At 35.4% G+C, this 19039-nt stretch overlaps 1 protein-coding gene across 1 annotated transcript; it reads right to left on the reverse strand.

The window, feature by feature from the left end:
• Nucleotides 1-1277: 1277 nt before the first annotated feature.
• On the reverse strand, nt 1278-7784 carry LOC18425016 (Leucine-rich repeat protein kinase family protein). Its single transcript, XM_006829587.4, has 3 exons — nt 6433-7784; nt 3914-4231; nt 1278-2268 (listed from the first exon to the last, which is right to left on the reverse strand). Exons 1-3 carry the CDS (start codon nt 7709-7711, stop codon nt 1925-1927), a joined length of 1941 nt encoding a protein of 646 aa, XP_006829650.1. The 5' UTR covers nt 7712-7784; the 3' UTR covers nt 1278-1924.
• Between the last annotated feature and the right edge of the window lie 11255 nt (nt 7785-19039).

Here is a 19039-nt window from a genome sequence, read left to right on the forward strand (position 1 = left end):
GATTGTCGATTTCCTAAACTAGATCAGAAATCCAAAGGAGTAATCCAAGTCACCGATACATGTTTTAAAACACTTTAAACCAAATAAAAATATGAAAAAAGTTTTTATAAGGTTGCAATTTTATAAATAGAACTAAACCTCAAAAATCCATTTAAAAACGTAGTTTTAATGTTTAAAAACCTTTTGATCGATAATCTCGACATCTAGATGTATGACTATAAAAATAAAAAGATTTTAAGTTTTAAAAATAGTATTATTATATAGCATATTATCTACACAGTCTATTTTCAAAATTTTCATATGTTTATAGATCTACTTGATTTTAATCATTTTTTAAATTTATAATTTTATAATTGATATAAAAATAAATTTTGAGAAAATCTTAAAAACATTTTACATCAAAATTTTATACCATGATAAAATTTGAAGGTGCACTTTACCTCTACAGCTACGAAAGCATATATATGTATGCTAACTGCACGCAATAAAAATTTCAAAAAAAAAAAAAGTTGTATCTAACTTTTACAACAAAATCCAGGATAATGAAATTCTATTGCTATTTTCTTAGGTTATAAAAAGTTAAGCAGAACAGTGCCAAGCATTTGATTTCCCAAAATGTAAAATAATTCTAGGCCATACATCCCAAAAAAAACGCCCACCCATATCCACCATAATATCAATAGCCCTAATAATGCTCCAACAAAAAAAATAAAAAAAAAAATAAAACGTAGTAGCATCACACTAAAAAAAACTTCATGAAACACTTCAAGCCATCCAAAAAAATTATCCCCCTCAAAAAAAATAGAAAAAGAAGTCAGACTATTAACTTATGGTACAAAAAACTCACAATCACTCTCGTCTTTCAAATTTCAGATCAGGTCCTCGTAAACATGTTATTAATTAAAGTCAAAGTTCAAAAAAATTCCTCAAACTTCATGAAACACTCAAAAGCCATCCAATTTGACATACACTGAATAGGAGTAATTGTGATCTTGTACAAAAAAAAATGATCCAATAATATATATATATATAATGGTAAAAATGATCCAATAATATATATATAATGGTAAAAACGATCCAATAATATATATATAATGGTAATTGTGTTATGCACATTAGCCCATATAAAATCCCCACTGTTCGACTTGGTTGGATGGTGGAGATTACAGATCCGATGATTGTCACCATGTTAAGGCTAAAAGTAATTGTGACCTCGAAAAAGATACATGGTCCCATATAATAGAATGCATAAAAAAAATCAAATAGGAAACTTGTAATTCAACAATATTGGGGCCAATTTTATCGCATTCAACCGAATGGAAACAATGAGATAACCAGGGGTATGTATGCAACAGGGAGAAAAATAAATATTTCTCACCATTAAAAGGCATTTTTTTTCTTGGTCCCTTGACAGCCATGACAAAAATAAAATTCAGAACAGAATGAAGAAAAGAACTCTGCATCAAACTGTACAGAGTGTTCCACTGTACAGAGTGCAGAAGAAAAGAATGCAATTCCAAAACCACACAATTAAACAAATCTATACCCCAAATAATTCTCCAGGGAGAGAGAAAGACAGAGGAACAGAGAAAGACAGGAAGAGAGAGAAAGAGAATGCCAAATTGACGAAGTCCAAGTCCCTTGGTAGGACCCCAAACTCAAAAGAGGAAAAAGAGCTTTGCCCAATTCATCCCAGCGTTCATGTACCAGCTAGAAAGACTGAAAGAGAGTCCAGGGTTGAAATTCCAACTACCCAATGACACATTTCAAAATTTCAAAACCCAAACTCGTGTGTTGCAGGGTAACATCCACACCACTAATGTCTCCTATACCTAAGTTTCAAATTCTGGTTTAACCCACCCAAACAGAGAGGAAAATGTCGAGAGAGAAACCCGAAAAGAATGCAAGCAATTCAAGAAGAAGATCATGGCGTGGCCACCCTAGTAACCTCTGGCGGTGTGTGCCCACCCGATTCTTTCGACCTCTCCTCCGAAGACCCCCTCACATCATCAGTGTCATTCCCCCTCACCTCCTCCAACATTCTGAGCACTTCACTGATCCCAGGCCTCTGATCAGGCACCCCTCCAACGCATGCCATGGCCACCTGCAATACCTGAACCATCTCCTCCTCAACCTCTCCTCCTCCCCCTCCTCTCATCAATTCCACATCGAAAACCTCAGCCGTCCATTCTTCTCTCACTACACTCTGAACCCATCTCGGTAAATCGATCCCCTCATCGTTTAGAGCCGCCTGGTTTGGAGCCTTCCCTGTAAAAGCACGTCTCAAAAATTATTTATAGCGGAATTAAAAAATAATAAATAAATAAAATAATAATAAATAAAAAAATAAAAAAGCAAATTTTGAAAACACACTCTATCAACTGTTTACAAAAAATAAAAACACGCAATGGTTCTATAGTAATATAATAAAATCATCTTTAAAAACCATGTTAGAGCTATTTATTTTATTTCAATTTTTAAATATATACTCTTTTTAAGTCCAATGAATAATCACAAAAAAGCAAATTTTCAAAACACACTCTATCAAGTGTTTATTTAACCCAATTAATATAGGCCGTCCATTTTAATGAGATGCGTAGATCTAAGCTTTAGAAGGATTTTTCTCTTTAAAATTTTTTTAGATCGTTTTTGTGTCATTAGATTAACCATGTTAAAAAAGAAAAAATTTATTTCAAAATTGTAAAAGCCTATATCTTGAAATTCATCAAATAGATGGTCTAAATTCATTGTTGAAGGGAGCTCATTTTGACCATATTTAGGGTACAAATTGATTTTTTTTTTTGAAATTAATTATTAGGATGAAAAGAGTGAGTGTACAAAATTTGAAGTCAAAAAAATGACATAAAACATGATTTTTTAGAAATGTGGTTTCATTATATTAAAAGGACACGGTGATATCATACATTTTAATTACTGCTAATTCATAGAAACTTTTGAACTTTCACATTATTATGTATGAAAAACTAATAGACAACTGGGTTCACAATATCTTCCCAGATTTTGGAACGTGTTATGATGGCCATGGCTGTTTTATAGTGACCGCCATATTTTTTTTAACAGAGTTGCCAATTATTTATTCAAAACAGGCTTTTCAATATGGCAACTACCGTTATATTGTTAGATAATAGTAATTTAAAGGCAATCTAATAGATACAATAGGTATTTAGTAATGGGCAAGCTTTTTATGCTTTCCCTACAACATAAAACTTATATACTTTCCCTTATCCAACCGTCCATTCTGAATGGAGGCTTAAGATTGCCCCAATCACAATGTCTCGTCTCTACACTATTTTATTTTTAATTTTTTTTTATAAATTATTAGGACACCAAATTTTGGACGTCAAATCCTCTATTAAACTTGCACTAGTGAAAAATATAAAAAAAAATATTTTCAATAAAATAAAATGACCAAAATACCTTTGAAAGTTTCAAGGGATATTTTGGTCATTATATTTTATCGAAAAATTCATTTTAATATTTTTTATAGGTGGGCCCCAATAAAAAGATGATATGTGCCAAATTTCATATTCCTACAATTTTTATAAAAAAAATTAAAAATAAAATATTTTGAGACGTCGAATCTAAGATCATATGGTGAGTGGCTCTCTTATCTAAGATCATATGGTGAGTGGCTCTCTTGATCAAAATTTTTGATCAAGAGACGGTTCGATGGGAAGGGAAGGATAGATCTTCTATTCTGTAGGGGAAGTATAAAAACCTTTCCCTTTAGTAAAAGGGAAAAAACAAGTTCTGTAACAAATAAAACACTAATCGTTTTCTATCTTCATAAGTCCTTTATGATCTTGTAATCGCAGCTAATCCTTCATACCATAGTCATAGCATAATGCATTGTAATTGCCATTACTATTTTCAACAGTTTTTCGAACCATACCTGTAAGTAATTCCAATAAGAGGACACCGAAGCTGTATATATCGGATTTGAACGATGGTTTTCGAGTTTCTATGAGCTCAGGCGCTCGGTATCCGGCAATCCGATGGGCCCCAGTTGAAGAGGGTGCGAAGAGGGGATTGAGGCCAAAGTCAGCAACACATGGGTCATGTGTGGGGGTGAGAAGGACATTCGATGACTTTATGTTTCCGTGAGGGAGGCGGGCATTTGTGTGGAGGTGTGCCAGGCCGCGAGCCGCACCCATGGCGATGCGCATGCGCCCATCCCAATCGAGGGGAGTCCGACCAGAGCCTCGACTTCCTGAAAATTTGTCAGTGTTAGAGAGAGAGAGAGAGGTCCTAGCTCAACAAAGCTACATTGGTGAAGGGGAAGCATAGCATAGACGAGTCATGTACTGTAAAAATAGCAATAAACGAGTCTTGTAAAGCAGGTGTACCAAGCACAATAATATGGTAGAGCAACGGACCACCATAAAAAATCCACTAGGGCCAGACAGTGGGACCCACATGAACAGCCTGGTAGGCCCAGGTTCTCTTGGTTTAGGAGTGGCTAGGGCCAGGCTGGGCCGGGCCTAGTTCTCATAGGGTCGGCCCAAGCCTAGCCTCATCAGGGCTAGGCAGGGCTAGGCCCGGGCAAATAAAATCAAACAAAAACTAAAGCAAAAAACAAAGAAAAAGAGGGCTGCAGGCCTTAGTCAGGCCCAACCCGGCCTTAACCTCCAGCCAAGTTTGCTGGCCCACCCGGCCCTAACCTCCAGCTGAGGTTGCTGGCCCACCCGGCCCTAACCTCCAGCCCAGGTTGCTGGCCCACCAGGCCCATTACCACCCCTATCTCGATTCTCATAAGACAGGAATCACCTAATGAACCAAGGTTTCCCATGGCCCACTGGACTATAGTATCAATTTCCTTCTCAAAATAGTGCTCCATGGGGACATTCAAATTTTGGCAAATTTTTGGAAGCTACGGCCAATCTACAGAGTCAATCATTGAGACACACCTATTAAAAGGGTAATTACACCATATATCCATGGTACATGGTTATAGTACACCACATACATCGACAGCCCATGCAATGTCATGGGTGGTGGAGATTATGCACGAGTTGATGGATATCCTCCATTGGAAACTAGAATTAAACTCCACGAGGAATGGTCGGTGGATTTAATGTAACATATTCATACGCCAGTGCACTACAGTATATACTAAAGTATCGAGCCTACTGAAATTTTACAAACTACTCCCTAGAATAGCCAAAAGATTTCATGTTCCTGCGGGCCCATTACTGTATACTTGCTCCTCGAGGAAAACCCAATCTACGAGTAATCTCCGTACCCCAAATTTTGGGGATGGAACTTCAACTCATAAACTAATCTCAACAACAAAAAAAAAAATCTCTATACGCAATGAAAAAAGATGTCTCCATCCAATTTTTGGAGGGTAGATCAAAGAACTACCAAAATAATCATGGTGATTTTTAGGATAAGCGGTGGTAGATCGGGTTTTTGAGGTGTACAATATGCTCTGGCAGGAGCACAGTACGTGCGCTATACAGAATAACCAAACTAACCCCGCCCACACAGGGGAATCTTATCCACTCGTTTGGTGACATCTATAATGATCAAAATACCCCTATTCCCTCCAAGAGTAAAACGTGGATTAGACCCAACAAGAACTAAAGGCCCCAATAAATGACCAAAACACCCCTGTTAGCAACCCAAGCAATGAGGAATAAAAAAAGCTTCCTTCTTTCAAAGATTACCAAAATGCCCCTACACTGCACCTTGACCAAGATGCAGACTGGTGTCTGAGACTGAGAGTCACGGCTTCAAGGGAATAGTGTCCAAAAACCAAAATGAGAAAGAAGTAATAAATGACAAAATAACCAGATAAAAAATCTTCATTCTGGAGACAATGTATAACCAGTGGTCAGATTGTCTTCAGATGGGTTTCGATAAAAGTCAAGAGAGAGAATTGAGCAAGCTCTGGTTTTGGAGAAACCCTGTTTCGAGTGTTTTAGAGAGAGAGAGAGAGAGAGAGAGAGAGAGAGAGGGGGAGTCCAATGTGAAAATTAGGGTTTTCTGATATTGTTCTAAGCAGAAATGCAGATGGAGAGGTAGGCAAAACAATGCAGGAAATAATGATTCTGTTTAAATGCCTCGAGGAAGAGAGAACAGAGGGAGAGAGACCAGTCTAAAAATAAATTAGGGTTTATCTTCAAATGGCATAGAGAGAGAGAGAGACCAATATGAAAAAAGGGTAGGGTTTCTCTTCAAATGGGCGAAAACCCAGAGACATTCCAAGGTGGGGGAAATAAAAAATGTATTCTTCAAATGAGCACGGCACAGAGAGAGAGAGAGAGAGAGTTCATGGTAAAAAAACAATGGGTTTTCTTCATATTGGTCCAAGAAGATGAAGAAACAGAGAGAAAGTAAAATATGAACAGAAGGAAAAAAATGTGGTTTCTTTATAACATGGGTGTGAAAAAAGTTGCAGAAGCTCACCATGCAAAAGCGCAGACAAGCTCCCGGCCACCATGAAATCATAGACCAGGAGCTTCTCATCCTTGGAGAAATAGAAAGCCCTTAATGGAAGCAGATTCCTATGCTGAATCTTCCCCAAAACCTCCATTTGCGATTCAAATTCTTTCTTGGCAACTGCAACATCTTTCAATCTCTTCACCACCACTGTTGTTCCATCTTCCAAAACTGCTTTATAAGAGGTCCCTACACTTCCTTTCCCTAAAACCTCGGCCGAAGCTCTCAAAAGGTCCTCCAAATCAAAATTATAGAGCCCCCCATTAAAGAAAACAAGCTTGTTTCTCTCTCCTTCATGGCTCCCACTCATATACTCATCTTTGGAAGAGGACGCAACAGCTTCAGGTAACCCCCTCTCTGACGGTTTTTGGGTTTTGGCGGGAACCCGGCGTCTTTTCCGGCAAATACAGAGCAGGAGGAGAAGGCAAAAGAAGAGAAGAACAGAGGCTGCAATGGCTATGAGAACAATCCCAGCCGTCGAAAGCCTCTTCGATCTTTTCCTGACCATGGGATTCAACCCTGGTGATGGAGCTGGGGCCTCGAAAAAGGGCTTACAAGGATTAGGCAACGGATCACCACAAAGCTCAAGATTTCCCTCAAATGCAGATGCAGGAAACCTCTGTAAAATGATGGGAATGGACCCATTCAGGCGATTATGAGAGAGATTAAATCTATTAAGACCTGGCAGATTAAGGCTTGGGATTGGACCAGAAAACGAGTTGTTTTGTAAGAGGAGAGCGAATAATAGCGTTAGATTGTTGAGAGAGAAAGGAATGGAACCAGAGAGAGAATTAAAGGAGAGGTCTAAGTGCGTTAGACGATTTAGGCCTGAAAAACCAGCGGGAATCTCACCAGAGATCTCATTGTTCTGAAGATACAGGCTTCTGAGGTTCTTTAATCCGGCGAAATCGGGTGGAATCTCGCCAGATAATCGATTCGACCGCAAGCTTAAGACTCTGAGCTCCGTTAATCTCCCTATTGTATTGGCCGGAATCGGACCCACCAGGCCAACTCCTGGCAATCTTAGAGAGAAGATCCTTGACTGGTTTTGATCACAGGTTATACCAACCCATGAACAAATGGGCTGGGTTTTGTTCCATTCAACTCTGGATTCATGGGGTACATTCGAGATGAAGCTTACGAGGGCGTGCTTATCAGAGGCCATGACGTCTGATTTTACTCCTCCATTGAAGAAGCAGAGCCACGTTAAGAGGAAGAGAGAGAAAGAAGAGAGAGAAACTGCCATTGGAAGGGGGTTGAAGAAGGTTGGGGACTTGGGGTTTGGAGTCAAGAGTCGCAGTTGAAGGGACAATCAGTTTTGGTGTGGTGAATGGTTTTTGAATGGTGGTTTCGAGGGAGGAGGAAAGTGGTTTTCTGATGAGACGCCATGGCAGGGTTGCAGGGAAGAGAGAGAGTGTGTGGAGGAGGGTGAGGTGGGAGTTTTAGAGAGAGAAAAAGAGGACAAGGAGAAGAAGGGAGAGAGTTTGGGACCTTTAGCTCTACATGGTGATTTAGGAGGCAGTCTATAATGTGAAAAGCAGGGAATTTGCCCGATAAAAGAGAATTTGGGACATTTTAGAGAGACAAAGAATGGGAATACTAAAACTTTTTTTTAGAGAGAGAAAGGGAGCCTAGAAAGAGTAGAACTGTCTTTTACATTATATGGTGGGTGCTTTACATGAGAGAGAGACAAACTGAAGGCATTCTAGAGAGAGAAAAGAGAGTCACGCCGGCGTGCTTTAGAAAGAGAGAGGGTGTGTTGAGAGAGGAGAGAGGAGAGAGGAGAGAGGAGAGAGAGTGGCAGGGCAGTGCAGTGCAGGGCAGGTAGAGAGAGTTTAGAACTTTAGAGAGAGAAAAGGAATAATGGTCTGAGAAAAGCGTAAGGGGCACCGTTAAAAAGATGGAAGGGGTTATTATGACAAATGGTATCACGAGGAACCGAAAGTTAACGAGGGAAAATTGACGGAAAAAACTCCATGCTTTCATGAAATATCGAAAGTAGTACTATATATTACTAGGCAAATATTTTTAGCCTTCTATGTGGTACTAGCTATGAAAAATTTATGTACATCACCGCCTATGTATTCCTCCGTATCTTAATTTGGCAAATATTTTTAGCCTTCTATGTGCTATTAGGTATAAGAAATTCATATATATCTAGCCCTTCCGATTTGAAAGGACAGTTGGTATGATCATAGTTATAATGTCACACCTAAATATTATTTTTTATTATTGTTATTTTTATACATATCATATTGACACAAATTTTGGGGAGTCTAACCTGCTTCAGAGGGTGAGAATGGTCCCGGCTCCTACATGGGTTCGAGTATAGGTCCAGCATTTAGACCCAGCGGGTCAGGTTTGGGTCGAACACTTGGACCGAATATTATTCAAGCTCGGGTCTAGTCCAAATGGCCCCCATTTGTACTCGTAAACGATTGGAGATAAAATATTTTACTTTAAGCTCTATTCATTTTGATGTATTTAGAGTCGTATATAATAAGAACTCGTAATCATATTTAATTATTAAACAACAAATCAGGCGGTTTGAAATCTAATAGCGGGTGATTGTGACCTTGTTGCCAATAATAGAGGTATATGATGGTTAAAAAGAAAAAAAAAAAAAAAAACTTATAGTGAGAGTTGCAATGGACCCGACCGGACTAGGGCCCAACGGGGTAGATCAAAGACCCAACGAGTCAAGTCCAGGTCCAAAACCTGGACCTGAATGTTGTTCAGGTCTGGTTTGGGTCCAGCTTGACCCTAATCCCTACCTAACTCGTTAGGTATACACCTATAAAAATATTTTAAAATAGTTTTAAAATAAAATAATCAAAATTCCTCGAAAAGTTTTAAAAACACTTCAATCATTTTATTTTTTTGAAAATATTTTTTTGAAAATATTTTTTAATATTTTCAAGTGCACCCTATTGAGATGATCACAAGCACCAATATTTTATTTTATTGGATTGTAAAAAAATATATGATAAAATGCTCTAAAGCCATTTGATCTAAATTAGACGGTCAAGGGTCCCTTGTGACATTATAACTAAAGGTATCTTAACCATTCATTCAAATCCAACAGCTAGGAGAGAGTGACATTAATCAATTCCCTAAGCCAAGTTGCTTATAAAAAGCTTTCTGGAATATATATTCTTTCCAAAAATGTGTGTTTCCATTTTCTTACAAAGACCAATATTTTTGTCTCTAATAGTTTTCAAAACCTAATTATTTGAATCTCCGTATGCAACAAATAATGGACCTACATCTACCTTGATTTTAAGTCAGTAATTTCCAATAACTAAGTAGCATTCTTCGCTTTATTTTAAAATGCAAAGGGGCACATTTTCCATGTTTCTCTCACATCCTCTCCATGTTTATTTGCCAGTTTCTCTCTCTCTCATTGTTTTGCTCTTAAGGTTGAAATTAATAATTTCATCAATAAGCTTTGTCTATGTTTATAGTCTTCAAGATCATTCATATAAGATGTTCTAGGCAGCATTGGAAATGTGAATGCATAGTGCATTATTTTGTAAAACCTACCCCAATCACTTTAATAAATGCAAAATGGGAATCAAGAGAAAGTAGTGGGAATTTTTATTTAGGAAAATATCTTCATACATTTATTTTTATGTTTCATTTCACAATAGACCCAAAGTTTTAAAAAATATCTTGATGCACAACAATTGTAGATTTTATTTCTTTTTACCCTTGAGCTAATTTAAACTTGTTTTTTTAGGCCAAACAAATATAAAAAGACATGCCTATCTTAAAAACCATCCTCTCAAACTTTTCTTCCCCGTACCTCTTCTCTCTCTCTATCTTTCCTATCTCTCTCCCCTCACTCTCTCTCCTCCTCTCTTTTTCTCTTCACGTTTTTCATCTCTCTTCCCTCTCTCTCTCTTGCTCTCTCTCTATCTTCATGTTTCTAATCTCTCTCCCATCATTTTTATAAGCTTCACAAAACCCACAAACACAGGAGGAACGAGGTTACCAGGAGGTGAGAAGTTATCGGAGGAAAGAGAAGTGTTTGAAGAAACACAGGAGGAGAAAGAGAGAGATATAGGAAGAGAGAGAAAGAGAGAAGTTTAGGGTATATAAGTGAAGAGAGAAAAATGATTTGATTTAGAAAGATCATGTCTTTCTCACTTTTATTTAGGTTAAAAAATAAGTTTAAAGTGACAAGGAGGTTGGAAGATATCTTTTAAAACCTTGAGTTTATCAAGAAATGAAACTTAAAAATAAATGATATGGAGATATTTTCCCTTTTTTTTTCTATATGTGCTTTTCTCTCCTCTCTCTCTCTTTGCTTTTATTCTTTTAATGCAACTTAACCACACCCAAAGTTAAATAGTATGCACGTGGAGAATGAGAGATCCTGCAGTATAGAATAATAATAAAAAGATTTAATGAATAAAAGATTATAAAATCTATTTACAAAATAAATAACAAAAATATTTATAAATGTAAGCAGGAATGAGACAAAAGCCACTCAGAGAAAAAAAAAATTCAAAAAAAAATAGAGATTAATATACATTATTCTTACATCCTAAAGAGTATGCCACAATATTAGAGATGTGAGCATTTAGAAATTCATTTAAAAAATATTAAAAATTATTTCATCTCTGTATGCCTCTCTTCCTCTCTCTATCTTGGCTTTCCTATAGCTAAGTAATTCCTAGATAAATTTCTAAAAGTTTAGAAGGTCTATCACCATAATGAAGCCATAATATCTCTATTTTTATCTCCATGTTCATCTATATCTCTCTCTTTATATTGGTTTTTCAATATAATTACTAACTAATTCCCAAGTGAATTTCTAAAATTTGAAAAAAAAATTAGATTTATACACCCTAATTCTTAAGTACTATACCCTAACTTTAGGGCTCCTTTCCATATTTTCTCTCGCATCTTTAGGTCCCTCTTTATTATTGTTATATGTGTCCACCCGGTTTTTTTTTGTAGTCCTGTGCTAAGAATTAACTTGTGACCACCCCTTAAATTTGTCTTTAATAATAGGCTATGTGTGGATATGCGAAAATATTTCATGCTCCATAGGGAGCATACTATCTATTTACTACCTTAGGTAAAAACCCAATCTAGGAGTATTTTAATTTTGGGATGTAACATCTTCAAACCATATATTATATTCAATCAAATTTTCTCCAAAAACTAATCCCTTAGAATTAGAGATTCAAGACAAATTATCAACAAATCTCCACATTAGCTTGAATTCCAAAAGAAATTACCATCATTCTTTTCCACATGTGCCTCTATAGGCATTCACCTTGGTAACACATTAGTCAAATCTAAATATAGTTTAAACTTCTGTAATGGAACCGGCTTTCTCAACATATTCTCAATATTCTCCTTGGTATCAATCTTTAATATTACCTTCAGCTATTATCTCATGGATAAAATGGTATCTAACATCAATATGCTTCGTCCTTACATGATATACTTGGTTCTTTGCCAAATGTATTGTACTCTGACTATCACAATAAATAATAGTCGTATTTATCGTTAGCTCAAATCACTTATAAGCCATCTAAGCTATATTGCTTCTGCCACTATCTTGGTAACTATCATGTATCCTGCTTCAGTCGTAGATAATGCAACCACACATGCAAAGTCAACATCAACATACCAATAACTTTGTCACCAAACTTGTTATTTATATCAAACATCAGACCCACATTTGATGTACTTCTTAGGTAATGCAGAATTCATTTTACTATATGCCAATGCTCCTTTCCTAAATTAGTCATATACTTGCTAACAATATTAATAGTATGATAAATAGCTGAGCGAGTGCAAACCATTTGACACATAAGACTTCCACTGCACTCGCATAGGGAACATTCAACATATGTTCCTTTTCAACATCTGAAATTGGAGATAATGTTACTGACAATATGAAATGTGCAGCAAGATGAGTACCCACGGGCTTTGAATTTTCCATCCTAAATCTAGCGAGGACCTTCTTTGCTGAACTTAAATCTTTCATCTCAAATTCTATGGCAAGATAAGGTTTTAATTCACTATTTAGAAGAATTCTTTACAACAATAAGCATGTCATCTATATAGAACAATAAATAGATGAACATATTATCAGTGAATCTCTTAAAATAGACACAATTATCATACTTACTTTTGAAATAACCATGTCCAATCATGAATGTATCAAAGTACTTGTATCACTGCCTAGGAGACTGTCTTAGGCCATACAATGACTTCTTTAGCTTGCAAACATGGCCCTCATTGCCTTTAACGACAAACCCTTCTGCTCGAGTCATATAAATATATTCTTCTAGTTATCCATGAAGTATGCAGTACTAATATCAAAGCTGCTTTAATTCAAAATCAAACAATGCAACCATGACTAGTAATACCCGAATAGAAATATGTTTCATAACTAGAAAAAAGATCTCATTATAGTCAACACATTTTTTCTCCGCATAGCCTTTTACAACCAAACGTGCTTTAAAACAATCACTACCAGTCTCACGTGACCCATTTTTTGTCTTATAAACCCATTTACATCCAATGACTCTCTTGCCTTTAAGATACTTTACAAGATCCCAAGTACGATTTTTCTAGAGAAACTACATTTCTTTATCCATGACATCACTCTACCTGGTTGTATCAATATCATGCGTAGCTTCCTAGTGGGAGATTGGGTTTCCTCTTTGGTTCTCTCAGGTATTAATCTCATGCAAATTTTTCTCGCATTGATTAGTAGTCAAATATCAATTGTTTTTGCCCGTAGATGTAGTCACATATGTGATGAACCATGTAAATTCTAGTGTTCTTTTTTATGTTATTTCTTTCCTACTTTTTTTTTTTTTTTTTTTGTTACCTACTCTATTTTTCTCTTACTTTATTTATCAAAAATCAAGCCGCCGGGTTTAGATTTTACACACACAATAATTTGCCACATTAATGTTAGGATTGTAAGATCCATTCAAACAAATAGCATCGGTTCAATTGTTTGGATATTTAGTTTTGTACATATGTTATAGGGTGTAGTTTGCATAAAGTTGCAACCTCAAACAATCAAAGCAAGGTGCACCTCCAAACTTAATAATAAGATGTAATTTTAGTGTAAAAATTATTAAGATGGCCTTAGAATCCATTTTCATTTCTAATTATAAAATTTTAAACTCCAAAAATTATTCAAATCAAGTAAATTTCTAAATACATGAAAATATTGAGAATAGAGGGTACAAATAATGTGTTGCAAGGTGCACTCTTTTTTGGACTTAAAATCTTTTTATTTTTATATTCACACTTCTCGACGTCAAGATTATCTTTTAGAGAGTTTTCCAACATCAAAACAACATTTTAGGATGGATTTTTGAAGTGGACATTACTTCTGCATTTTAAAGTTGCAACCTAATATGAACTTTTTCCTTAGTTATGGGTTAGTTATATAGATGATGTTTGTACCAGGCGCTCTCGTTATACCTTAGAAGTAAGGTGCACATTTAAATTTTGTCTTGAGATTTAGTTTGGTGTCAGAAATATTATAATCGCATCAAAATCTATTTTTATTGCTAGTTATGAAATTTAGATTTTAAAAAATGGAATAGACCGAGAAGATCTATAAACATTTCAAAATATTGAAAATAGACGGTCCAGATAGTTTGTTACAAGATGTACCATTTTGAGTACTTAACATTTTTTTTTTTTCAATCTGCACACATCATGAAGTCGAGATGATCACATTAGAGGATTTTCCAACATCGAACATTCTCCTCCAAAAGATTTTTCGAGGCGCACCTTATAGGGTTATCTTATATAAACTTTTTCTTTAGTTATTTATTTATCAAAAAAACGTTTACATGAGGCGTTCAATCTTTATATTATAGAACTAAGGTGTACATCCAAAATCTAATGTTGTTTTGAGGCTAGAAAAACTTTGAACTAATCTAGACCGTCAATTTTTAAGATTTTCAAGTACTTATAGAATTGCTCGATATACACTATTTTTAAAATTTAAAACCTTCATTATTAAGATTGAAAATAGATTTCAAGCCTTGGTGAGAGTTTTTCCACAAAAAAACACTTCCATCTTCTAGCGGGATTTAGAATTGCACCTTACAAATTCAGGTAGGCGCCATGTATAAACCTTATTTGGGCATTATAAATCTACAAATTTTATTTTGTCATTATATATATAGTATCCTTTTATTTTAGTATCATAAATGTACAAATCGTTTATAGTGGCCCACTAGGACTGGCAATGAGCCGGGCGGCCCGACCTAGTTAGCCAGCCCTAAAAAAGTAGGGCCTGGGCTACGAATTGTAGCCAAGGGGTAGGCTAGGGCTAGTGCTAGCCTAGTTTGGCCTGACTCAACCCTTTTATTCCTCTTTTTTTTTTTTTCTCATTTGTACAAGTTATAAATGGTTGTATTATATATGCATGTTGATAATAGTTAATACATACAAGTTTTTTTTTCTGCCTCCTTTTGTGTGACAATTTTCGGCTCAGCTTGGGCCTACCCTAACAGGGCCACGGCCCTATAGGGACAAAGGCCGGGCAAGGACCAATGCTGGCCAGCACGGGCCTGACCCGTTGTCACCCTTAGGGACGGCAAGATGAATGCGTGTTGACTGTTATAATTTCTAAAAGGAAGAAATGTGGGTAAAGAGAGCCGGCTGCCCCATAGCTGAACTACCAAATCTGACCCACTGGTAATACCTGCCAAATGTCTCTAATTATCAACATTAGCTAGCTGTCTCTTCAAAATGCACTATTCAATTAGGCAATCATCCTCATGCCATTTGCAACATTCTTTTATCTCCTTCATAAATGAGGGGATTTTCTAATGGGCCTCTCTCAATAAAAAAATGATGAAATCATAGAAGAATATTTTGGAATTTATCATTAAACATGGGCTTTGGGAAGAGGTAGGCGAAATGGCACTTAGTCAGGATTTCGACGCCTCAACTTCATGAGCATGTTTGAAAATAGCCTCTTGATAAAGAAATGCTTTTCAGGAGAACATTCATGGGTTATGGGATTATTATACAAACACAAAATGATCCATTGCAATTAATAACTTTGACTAGGATTCATGAGATACGATAGCACAAGTAACTTATTAGGTGGCACAAGAAAATGATCCTCCTCACATCTCATTAATTTTGTCCTATTTTAATAAGGAAACGTTTACCTTATACTGTTGAAGTAATGCACACCTCAAAAAATCCTGCAGTGGAGAGTTTTCGGCATAAGAGAACCCTCCAACTATCATCTCGACCTTGAGATGAATGGGCATAATGCAAAAATAGAATTCAAAGTACAAAAAATAGTGCATCTTCTAACAAGTTATCTAAACCGTCTAGTTTCAAGATTTTCAAACGTTTCTTGATCTGTTCAATCTACACCATTTTTGAAATTTTAAATTTTATAACTGAAAATAAAAAGATATTTTAAAACCATCATAAAGTTTTCGAAACCGAAACGACATCTCCAAGTAAATTTTATAAGTGCGCCTTAGTTCTATGGTATAAGGAGGCAACCTTATACAAACCTCACCCTTTTACTAATAGTTAAAAGATGGTTCAAGTTTTGATGAGTCTGTTGACTCATCTGCTCATTATATCCTTCCATAATCCATCTTGCCACATGGATTTTCAATCTTTTTAGGGATCTAGAATCTCTCTCATGGTGTTCATGAATATGAAATAAAATTATTATTGGTTTTTTTTTTTTTTTAAAAAAAATAAACCATTAGTTCAAGTTTTTTGTTGGATCAGCTTTTCGCCATCCATCTTGGAGATGGACGTTTGAAACTTAGGGGATGCATGCATCCCCAAACACATCAAACACTTTCCCCTTAGGCCTTGTTTGGATCTAGGGGTGGCAACGGTCAGGTTTGGCTAGACCCAGACTTGGACTCGAATAATATTCAAGTTCAAAATTTAGACATGTACCTAGACCCATCGGGTCACTGGTCTACCCATCAGGTCCTGGGTCTGGTCGGATCCATTTTTACCCTATGACTAAGCTTATTTGCCTTTTTTTTTTTTAAACTATCATATACCCTATGACTGTGAACTTCGTTTTTTTTTACTAGTAGTACAATGTGAACACCTAAAGCACGTCTAAAGATACATGATTACCATCATATACTCTATGACTATAGGTACAGGTCGGGTACACCTGTCAGGTTTCTAGTCTAGTCGGATCCAGCCACCCCTATTTGGATTCTTAGAAATGCTTCTACTATGGAGATGCATCTGCTGAGATATGCATTTCCTCTGGGAAATATCTAGATGGGAGCAATCATGCAATCTTGTTTTGATGTATCTGAATGCCAACTAGAAGATACATTTCCACTAGTTAGGTCACCTGGGAGATATATCCATCTCCTCAGTCTCTTGACATCACCGTTGACACATTTTGCTGCCAAAAAATAGTTGGTTTTCTATGTGAAAGCCTACATATTTTCTTCTATTTATATCGTGAACAATTGATAGCAACCGTTAATTTAATGCTCCGAATCAAACCCCACCCCCTAATTGTTGACTACGAATAGAACTAGGTACCAAGAACTTACGATGTGAATCAAAGGGGATCGCAAAATGTTTGCATAAAAAATACCCCTTGGCTATGTATTTTCATTGTGAGACCATGTGCATAAGGCGGTCTCGAGGGACCACTGTAGCAACGCCCTTAATATATGATAATACATGATAATATCATTAATTTTTCTGCACTTCTCATAATAATAATAATAATAATAATAATAATAATAATAATAATAATAATAATAATAATAATAATAATAATAATAATAATAATAATAATAATAATAATAATAATAATAATAATAATAATAATAATAATAATAATAATAATAATAATAATAATAATAATAATAATAATAATAATAATAATAATAATAATAATAATAATAATAATAATAATAATAATAATAATAGTAATAATAATAATAATAATGATAAAATTGTATATGATAAGGTCACCATTTGTTTGGTTCAGCTCGACCAAGGTAATTATATTGATTCATTGAAGAAGCAATATTTTGTCACATGCTTTAAATAAAGGAGTATATAAAAGTGGGGTCCTAAACAATCAAATTAAGGTATACCTTGAAAGAAATTAGGAAAGTTCACCCAATGCGAGGGATATAGTTTACAACAGTTTATAGCTTAAAATAAAATCATGGTAACTCGAGGGCTTCGATGGTGGCCATTATAAAAAGAAAAAAATTATATAAAGATTTCAACATTATATTGAACGAGTAAGGTGCTCCAAAAAAACCTTGTAGAGAAGGTTGTTCTTATACTGGAAACCCTCAAATCCATCATCTCGGCCTCAAGATTTATAGACGTAGAACAAAACGGATTTCTAGTCCTAAAAATACCTCATCTTCTAACACATTATCTGGACCGTCCATTTTAGAGATTTTTAAGTGTTTATAGATCTACTTGATCATCACCAATTCTAAAACTTTAATTTTCATAATTAGGGGCAACAATAGATTTTTATGTCATCACAAGGCTTTGCGGCACCAAAATTACATTTTCGACAAAGTTTTGACGTACGCTTTACTTCAATAGTATAAAGTTGACATCTAATACAAACCTCGTGCGTATAAAAAGCTAAAAATCATAGATTACTTCAATTTTATAATATGTTAGGGCATATACTTTTCAGTATTTAAGTATAACTTAAATCATTTTGATAATTCGGCAAGAAGACGCCACATAAGCTGTTGGCTAGTAGTCTTTACACGTACGCATATAAGTGACAAAGTGGAAAGACTCTGGCTTTTCACATTCCCTTTTTGGAGAAGCAAAGAATAATAATTTTGATGTTATCATTTCAAAAAGTGTGACAATCACTTGCTTTTGGAGTACTTTTGTTCTAATTATTTTTTTTTATTTTTTATTTTTTTTTTGTCTTTTTTTTTTCTAGTTTCTTTTTCAAGATAACTAATGGTACTTACATTTGTAGACCGCTCTATTAGTGCTTATTGGAAGATGACACATGAACCATGAGAACCTCAATGGCACTTGTGTTGCTGAAATATGACGTAAGTGTCCTCCTTCCAATCAGTTTTTTTGAAAAGATATTGGGATAGAAAAAGGCAAATAATTGTCCTTGATCTATATATATATATATATATATATATATATATATATATATATATATATATCATTGTTTTGGTAATTTTATTGAAAAAATTTAAGTGTGGCATCAATAGACGATAAGATGAAAAATAATAGATTTAGGTGGGCTGAACATGTGTGTTGTCGACAAAGTACAACACTTTTTAGGAAGTACGAATTAGTTTAAGTGGAAGGACTTACAAGGGCAAGAGGTAGGCCTAAAAGAATGTGGTTGGAAGTAGTTCGGAAATTAAAGATACTAATAGCCTCACTAAGGATATCCTTTAATAGAGTAGAATGACGAATGAAGATTCGTATAACCAACCCTAATTAATTGGAAAAAAGTTATAATGATGATGATTTGGTAATTTCCACGGAGTCTATTTTTTCTCCTTAGTTCGTCGTTTCTTGGTAGGTAGGTTGGACC

The sequence above is a fragment of the Amborella trichopoda genome, chromosome 5 (genome assembly GCF_054954075.1).
Source record: "Amborella trichopoda isolate Santa Cruz 75 chromosome 5, AtrichopodaSantaCruz75HAP2 v2.0, whole genome shotgun sequence".
NCBI classification, from domain to species: domain Eukaryota; kingdom Viridiplantae; phylum Streptophyta; class Magnoliopsida; order Amborellales; family Amborellaceae; genus Amborella; species Amborella trichopoda.

Bases quoted from the DNA above. Each gene is read 5' to 3' on its own strand.
- LOC18425016 (XM_006829587.4), bottom strand. From the start codon at position 7,711: ATGGCAGTTTCTCTCTCTTCTTTCTCTCTCTTCCTCTTAACGTGGCTC. The intron at 4,232-6,432 runs GTGAGCTTCTGC...ACAAATTTTCAG, and splicing joins CTTGTCTGCGCTTTTGCATG to GAAGTCGAGGCTCTGGTCGG. The intron at 2,269-3,913 runs GTATGGTTCGAA...GTGCTTTTACAG, and splicing joins CTTATTGGAATTACTTACAG to GGAAGGCTCCAAACCAGGCG.